This window comes from Lolium rigidum, chromosome 4, assembly GCF_022539505.1.
Source record: "Lolium rigidum isolate FL_2022 chromosome 4, APGP_CSIRO_Lrig_0.1, whole genome shotgun sequence".
Classification (NCBI taxonomy): Eukaryota; Viridiplantae; Streptophyta; class Magnoliopsida; order Poales; family Poaceae; genus Lolium; species Lolium rigidum.
In genome coordinates, this window is record NC_061511.1 from 64,069,480 (window position 1) to 64,078,035 (window position 8,556).

General features: G+C 38.8%; 1 protein-coding gene across 1 annotated transcript; it reads left to right on the forward strand.

The window, feature by feature from the left end:
- On the forward strand, positions 1-8,169 carry LOC124708255 (membrane-bound O-acyltransferase gup1-like). Its single transcript, XM_047239938.1, has 19 exons — positions 1-108; positions 202-257; positions 346-527; positions 608-656; positions 1,227-1,330; positions 1,427-1,491; positions 2,129-2,199; positions 3,789-3,848; positions 4,279-4,392; positions 5,252-5,376; positions 5,465-5,516; positions 6,071-6,133; positions 6,336-6,445; positions 6,760-6,852; positions 6,946-7,027; positions 7,445-7,522; positions 7,679-7,754; positions 7,850-7,899; positions 7,979-8,169. Exons 1-19 carry the CDS (start codon positions 6-8, stop codon positions 8,018-8,020), a joined length of 1,575 nt encoding a protein of 524 aa, XP_047095894.1. The 5' UTR covers positions 1-5; the 3' UTR covers positions 8,021-8,169.
- The last annotated feature ends 387 nt before the right edge of the window (positions 8,170-8,556 follow it).

Below are 8,556 nucleotides of genomic sequence, written 5' to 3' on the forward strand. Positions count from 1 at the left end.
GCGAGATGAGCGGCGTCCCGTGGAAGCGGCTGGAGCTCGCCGTGCTGTGCGCCTACGCGCTGGTGTTCTACCTCTTCATGATCTGGAAGTCGCTCCAACTCTCCCAAGGTACCCCAACATTCCCCCTCTCCCTTGCTCCTCCCCCCTCCCTCTATCAGCATCTCCGTGCTGATCGGCATCACATTCTCTCTTCACCCGCAGAGTACTCCGGGAGGCTCTACGGTCTACGAGCAGGATCACTCGCCGGCCGCCTGAATGTCTGTAAATTCTGCACTCTGTCTTCTAGTTCACCTCAAAACCAACATTTTAGAGCCACCGGTTTGATTTCCTGCTACCATTTCTTAGGACCTATCCGACGCGCAATGGAGAAACTTTCGCGGGAACTTACCTGTCCTCACCGCCGTAATGGGTGCGTTCCTGGTCGTGGCGAATGGGTTGCGCTATGTGTATAGCTTGAAGGGCAGAGGGGCCTCTTTGGTGTGGCTCGTACTGTCCCTGATCTATCTATGCTATCTACATGGCGCTTGGTAGGCGACTGACCGATCCCCCTATTCTGTTTTTTTCTAACTAACTTATAGACATTCTGATTTATTTACCTGTGTGGCAGTGTTGGCTTCATCCTCGCGATAGCAGGGGTTAATTACTCGATAGTGAAGGTCAGTGCTGGCATACTTCGTCACAAGTATGGTTCTGGCTGCAGTTTTCTCAATCGGTTCAGTAGCTGAGATTCTTGTTATGAATCATTGTCAGTCAAAAGCAACCATTTGTTTGGAGCGGGTCAGCGTTTTTCTAGGAAAATTGGCTAGGCACGGTACTTGTTTTGCTGATGTGTGTGTGTTTAAGAGCAGGTCTGCTGTCTTGATTATCCGTGTTCCATTCACCAAGAACAATTACACCATTTAATATCTGAGTAGTTCAGAGATAGAACATGGTGAAAAGAAAGCCAAGCTAACGCATGATCTAATATGTGAGTCTATGTCATCTACCAGTAAGTGGCACCATCAGTTGGAATCGATCATGTGGGCTACAGTGCCGGAATTGATTTTTTCTTTCTGCTGTTATAATTTTGATTTATTCTTATCAGATGAATCGACTAAGAACTAAACTAAGATAATTAACAAATTTTGAAACACCATTTTCCGTTTGCTTTGTGAAGCATAGCTCATTCGATCTCCTTATACGTTCAAATTAGCGTTTATTGTTAATTAGAATTTTTTGTTTTGCAGTTATTTGCTCGATTTAAGTATTGCACTGGCCTCATATGGAGCTTCAACTTAGCTATGCTTATACTTAACCGAGTCTATGAAGGTTATTCATTCTCGTTGTTCGGGTGAGATTTTTGATGCCGCTGTACTGCATCTTACACTTCCAATTAGTAGAATCTCTTTTTATTTACGTTTTCATGATATTTATCTCATATGAATAGGCAAAAACTGGCTTTTCTTGACAACTATCGGGGTACATTTCGATGGCACATATGCTTCAATTTCGGTATGTTTTCCATGTCGTGTTGATCACTTGGTTTTACTTTGATTGGAAAAATTCTTGATAAAATCTGTTGATGCTTACTGTATGGAAATGTATGATTACTCTCAGTTGATTATTAGGGTGTCGTAAAAGGTTTAACATTCTGTAGCATCTTTTGTGTTGAATTGCAAAACTACAGAATGAGAAATAGTGCATTTAGATCTCATCTAGAGACACGAGATTTGACTAGCAGCCCACAAGTTATTGTAACATGCTGTGGCAAATTGTATTTTCAGTTGGTACGAACAGATAACCAATAATCTCATTTACTATGTATGATTGCATTAGAAGTTTCAAACCAATGGGGCAGTAAACTGAAGTTACTGAACTACTTGACTACTTCCCTGTGTCAAGTCAATGAACACAGTTTCGTTATGCTTGCTTTTGTGGGATTAAGTGCAGTAGGACTTGACTACCTCTTATAGATAATTGTCTTGCTGACATTATCCTGTTTCACTTTTCAGTTTGCTATAGGTTTTATCTGAATATCACTACAGTTTCATATCGAGTTGTTCATACTGTTTATGCACGATATTTTGTACTTCTTGTGTGTCTTCTAATTTATCTAGATTATTGATGTATATTTTATTTCATGCGACAGTTGTATTACGCATGATTAGCTACGGATGTGATTACTGCTGGACGCTTCGTTCTTCTCACTTTGATCACAAGGTACCATGTATCCTCGTAACTTAATATCGTGTTCTGTATCATGCACATTTAAGTGCTGCATACACCAGATGCTTTAAAATACATAGAGATAGCTAGAAACATGGGTTTTCTCATTTTCACACATTTATTAAGTAGTTTGGATTTGAAATCAAGCTAATCTCATGAACACGTGAGTTCTTGACTATAACCTCCAATTTTGACTGTGAACTCAGACCCATAAATTGTCTTCTGGGCACTTCAACACTAAAACCCGATAGAACCACCTTGTCCTTTTATCCACTATTGAGAGTGTACTTGTGAGTTGTCAGGTGAAATGCAAAGAAGTATTTGGTGGTGTAACTCTGAGAATGTAACCAGAAGTGAACATGTTAGTTTTCAGTGAAATGCAAAGATGTATTTGATGGTGTTTTCAACTACCCTCCGACCCATATTACTTGATGCTAAAATGGATGTATCTACAACTAAAATGTGTCTAGATACATCTATATTAACATCAAGTAATATGAGTCGGAGGGAGTACTGAAATTCGAATTTGAATTGCATAGTTAACTCTCTGATCAACTTTTCCACTTGAAATGACTAGACACTTTTATCATGGAAAAAATGCCTGTGTAGAACCAATATTATATCAGTGAAAGAATCCAACAATTGCTAAGGCTCGTATGAATGTATGATGAATAACATAATAAAGTGGTTTGTATGAAAAATGTTGTAAGATGTGCTGGAGGTGCATAGTAGTGAGCAAAACATTTGTTTTATGTTTCAGCCACACCATGTGTGATGTTAAATTATTCTGAATAAAATAGAGCTGAAATGATGATGCCTTTCGCTGTGTCTGATGGCTGAAACGTCACACAGTGTTCTAGCTATGGCTGCCCCTCCCCATGTGGTGTTTCCCTTTCTTTATCAACAAATATTTTTTGTCTTGATGTTGATCTATTTTCTTGTTCATTCGTTCGGGCAGAAAGATAATTTGCTTTATTGTCTACGTACAGAATATTTGGAAGTCGTTCTTTTATAGAATTATATTTTCTGTAAAGATTGGCTAGTAGAACTATTATTTGTGTCATGCAATAGTTTATTGAAGAGGGGAGATGGAAAGAGAGACCAGACGTACCAAAGCTTAAGGAGGACAAGGAAAGTTATAACTGGGAAAGCAGCCATACTGGACAAGAATATAACTGTACATAATACTGTAATAAAAAAAACTGATTATTTAAAGTGTAGAAGGAGATTCAATGTCGAAACTGTAGAACTGAATGTTGCTCAGTTGGCTAGACGTGCGTGTGGGCCCAAGCCGCACCCATATTCGAGGTTTAGCCTGGGTGTGCTCATGGGAGTTTCTTATAATAAAAAATGGCACAAATACTAGTGCCCATCGGTTGAGTTTGTCTTTAACATATTCTGTCTGTGCTACAACTAATAACATTATTGTTTATACATAAAACTCATAGACATTTATGAACCTTTATTTTGTTTTGACCATTCAGTAAAAATATTTATATCCTTGGCATACCATCATCTTCCATTTGCACAGCACACTATCTGTCAAATAGTGATCTGTGCTGACATGAACACTCTTGGTACAGAAACACATGCAGAAATGTGAAGTTTGTTATTCTGGCAAGACATGCTACCTTGCTTTGCAGGTACTCCAGCTTATTTTGTACCAGTTAAGCTATTTTTATCCAAGTTGTGTGTAGTATGGCACTGACAGAGAAGAGAGCCACTGATAGTTTTGGACATATGGAAGATTGTACTGCTTGAGTTTTTCTGCGAACTAGGTGTTGATACATGAAAGAATGAAACTAGAAATTTACTTAGAGATGTTGGTAATTTCCAACCATAAATGAATATTTAATGTTCTGTTGATTTGAGGCTGACCTGTTGTTCGCTACAGGTCGATGCATATAAAGCAGGTCTGGTAGCTACTTATGTCTATATTTTTTTTTCTTTTTCCGTATTATTGCCAGTGTTGAATCATGAGCCTTTGCGAATATGTTATAAGTTACAGCATTGCAGATTGAGCAAATATTCATTCTTTGTATATGGTGATAAGATTTTACATTATTCTGGCAGGAGAAAGGGCTCAGTGTTGACAAATACACATTCCTAACTTATTTATGCTACTTAACATATGCTCCACTCTATATTGCTGGTCCTGTTGTAAGCTACAACGCATTTGCAGCTCAGGTTGGTCTTTTCTCCAGGTAGTAATTGTCTATTGTAGCTGCTTCGTCTCATTTAAATTTCAAAAGCTGAAAATAGCAAACTAAGTGCTATTTTTGAGTGAACTGCTAAAATGCCTTGTGCTGCAACGGGATAAAAATAAATAAAGGACAGCCAAAAATTGGTACTTTCTAGCAGGTAGAAATAATGTTACGAATCCCTTTCTATAGTTGCAAAGACAACTCTGAAAATATCTGGTGTGGTCTTGTGGAAGCCATACGTAATTCACATAATTTGTTACATGCATTTCATATATGTATCCATTCGTACCAAAATAATTTATGAAGGAAAGGAAAGTATGTTATTTATACGTACTCTATGAATTCTGTAATATTATGAATGAACCTGAAGTATTTGTTTACCCAAGAAGAGATCACATCTAAGAGCCAAATCCAAGAGAAAGTATTTATTTGGTTCAAGGCAAGTTAAACTGCATAGGGAAACCGCTCATTTTGCCAGAAAATAGAGGATGGTGGGATTAATACCCCTAGTTAATATAAGGCCCAGAAGCAAGATAGAAGCATACCCTTCTATTTCTTGCTTGTTTTTATTCCTCAACAGTCCAATCGTAGATCTTATCTTTAATTGGCTTAAAGCCCAAGCTAAAAGATATCGCCCTAATTTTGAATGATGAACTCCTTAAACCAGAGTAGGATCGTATCCCATAATTGGGAGATTCCGTGGTGGGGCCATACAACAGTAACTAATTTCAAGATTGTAATCCATGACTTTGGAAACTGTGTTGCAGTACTCCATAGAAGACAGTACTTCAGAACTCTCCAGTTACATATACTAACCAGTGGTTTATGTAGCGACATTGCAGTTAGATGTACCTCAGAAAAACTATTCAGTTGGGCAGATATGTATTTATGGGCTGAGGTGGATCCTAAATTTCCTTCTGATGGAAGCCATGACACACTTTTTCCACTACAATGCCTTTGTAGTCAGGTGCTTCTGTTTATACATTACGACTAATCCCTTCTTATGATTATCAGTGTACGAAATCTGAAATTTGAGTTAATTGCTCTGATGACAGCCGATTATGGCGGCAGTTGACACCGTTTGAGATCTTTATCATTAGTTATGGGGTAAGATTATATACATTGCAATTAATATTCATCAGTATTCACTTAGGGTCAGCATGCCGCAGTTGATATTTTCACTTAGTGTTTCTATTTTTAGTCAAGTTCTTTTTAATTGAGTGGCCTGTGTAGTCCATAGTTTCCATTTGCTACGAACCTCTAACTTTTCATAGGCAGTCAAGGCCAGTGTGATTGTTCTGGACTCAGGCCCAGTTATTGAGCCTGCAGGCTCAACCAGAGGCATGAAATCCTGGCAAAGTACAACTATGATTTAAATAAAGTTCATTGACTGTATCCAGGAGATTTTTGGGTTTGGGTCTGTCTTTCTGAGGCTTGTCTTTCATGGCATGCCCTTGCTTTTCCAGGCTCGGCCTTTCTAGGCCCTTGCTTGAAACTGGAACAGAGTTCAAATGGTTGTAATCTGAATAGTGGTAACAACATTGAATTTTCATTTTCAAAGGTTTTTGCATGTGTTGTGACACACCTGATTACCTCACTAGTCACATGCACCATTTCTGATGTCTATATTTCTTAGCTAAGACACCGTAGCTCCTATGCAGGTGTTGAACTTTATGTGGTTAAAATTCTTCCTTATTTGGCGCTACTTCAGGTTCTGGTCACTGGTAAGACAAGCATTGAAAATATCCTCTGTCAGTCCATTGTGCAGCCTTTCATACTACCTCTTGGAGTGCTAATTCCAAGTTTGTTGTATGTTGTGCTAAAATGACTTCTCTGTGTCCTTTATGCTTGAGAAATGTTTTTCTTTTGTGCTGAAAATTCAAGTGATGTAACAAAGAAGGATTTAACCTTAGCATTTTATTGCAGGTAGGAGGAGTTGAGACACCTGAAAACATGCCTAGGTGCATAAATAATTGTCATGACCTTGAGAGCTTCTGGAAAAGCTGGCATGCTTCTTTTAACAGATGGCTGGTCAGGTCTGTGTAAAACTACCGTGTCTTGCAAGCAATTTTTTCAGATTTTAGTTTCTTATTCATAGCATCTGCACTTTTGTACACATATTGTAATGGGATGGGATGTAAATAGATTAAAGAATTTTTACTAATTAACTGAACAGATGCATACAGTTCAGATATAGTTTGGGCCCAGTCATATGATTATTGAACCCCATGGCCCATGCATGGAGCTCTAGAGTTGGTATATGTATATTCAGAGGTGGATTTGCAGTCAATACACATAGGCAATGATTAATCCCGACGTGTAACTTTCTTTTATCTATCTCTTGTTTCAGGTACTTGTACATACCTCTTGGTGGGTCTCGACGAAAACTACTTAGTATTTGGGTTGTATTCACATTCGTAGCAGTCTGGCATGACCTGGAATGGTACCTTCGAACAATCTCCTTAAGTCTTTTAAACATTGAAGTTGTGAGCTTGTGGTGACTTACACTGGCCCTTTGGTTACTTCTTTTGAACAGGAAACTTATTTCATGGGCGTGGTTAACATGCTTATTTTTTGTCCCTGAAATACTGATCAAGTCCTTATCCAACAACTTCCAGGTAATCCGAAGGTTGTTGTTGGATGTTTTCTGCAGTTCATCTGCTTGTTACCAAGTTTCAATTTTTGGAACAGCTTGCATGCTGACTAAATTTAGCTTCACTGTATGAAGTTACTTTTATTGTTTTGAGAAAGTCGTCAACATCAACATCAACATCAAAGCCTTATTTTGAGAAAGTCGTACACTCCTTAAATCTGAAGTTAAGAAAGACATACAATTTGAATGTCCAAAAAACAAGCCAACATGATGTCTAGGTATCTGCAGTATGGTAACAATATGTGGTTTCAATTCCTTTATCTAGATGTTTCAAGTCCGTCTATTTGTTCTTCCTTGCACGCATATATCTTTCAGCATTCTTGCTCGGTGCTTCAGTTTTACATTGTTCGCAAGTAATACTTCCAAAATAATTTTTCTGCAGGCAAAAAGCGCCCTTGGGCAGTTCATTCACCGTGAGTTAGGTGCTATTGGTGGTGCTGTGACAGTCAGCTGCCTTATGGTACTTTTATCTTTTGTATATTTGATGTTAATTAGTCCCGATTTTCTGCACAAACTTCACACCTACAGAAATTATGATCTGCACACTGGATTAGTCGGCTACATACCTTATTGGTTGTAATCAAAGTGCTGCTCTTGACTTGTTTAATGCATATAGGTGGCAAACCTTGTCGGCTATGTCGTAGGGCCATCGGGCATTAAGGTTCTGATGTCGCAGATGCTCCAGAAGGATGGTGAGTTGCATATTCACATCCATCACTTCGACTAAAAATTTCAGTGATTAAAATATGCACAAATTCTGTCGCTAATACATGTTTCGATTCCACAGCCTTGCCTGCCCTTACAACTATATTTGCCACGTTCTATGTGGGCGTCAAGGTGATTATCTGCTACTTAAAAAAATGTTTAACTTCATAAAAATGAATATTCTCCTCATTGCTGGTCAATGTGTCTGCAGCTTATGTTCCATATACGTGATGCTAAGAAGAGTCGGGGGTGACAACAAGTCAGAAGAACAACTATCCAGTTTTGATTGGGAACCTGGTGGCGTTGTAAGCGTGACATCGTAAGGGTGACGATGCTTCAACCATTTTCTTCTTCTTGTTGGCTTTGTTTGACACCAGCGAAAGCTCATGTGTGCATTGATCCGAGATTCCTTCTCTGTAGTTTAGGGCATTTTTCTTCCTACACATGTTTTCTAAGCTTGGCCTGGTGATATTGATTGTTAATACATTTTCCATTTTGTTGTACGACCGCCAACAACTTTTATGTTCTCGGTTTCTCTACTTGCTTTCATTTTGTGCTAATTCAGCAGAGCCACTTGGCACTAAGTCAACAACTAGGTTGTACTGTGTCATTTAAATTTCTCCCCAGCCCCGCACATCACTCTTCTGACGGGGGTGGAACCTTAGCGCCGCCACAAGGAAACAATCTGGAAACAAGAAGGATAGACATAAATTGTTAATCAAGACCGATAGAGCAATCTGAATCAAGGTGGTTGCTCAGGCTATGGATGGATAGTTCCATTGAAACTGG

Coding starts and splice junctions, on each gene's coding strand:
- LOC124708255 (XM_047239938.1), top strand. CDS start 6: ATGAGCGGCGTCCCGTGGAAGCGGCTGGAGCTCGCCGTGCTGTGCGCC. Junction 2,200..3,788: donor CTTCTCACTTTGATCACAAG/GTACCATGTATC, acceptor CTCTTGGTACAG/AAACACATGCAGAAATGTGA. Junction 6,853..6,945: donor GTCTGGCATGACCTGGAATG/GTACCTTCGAAC, acceptor TCTTTTGAACAG/GAAACTTATTTCATGGGCGT.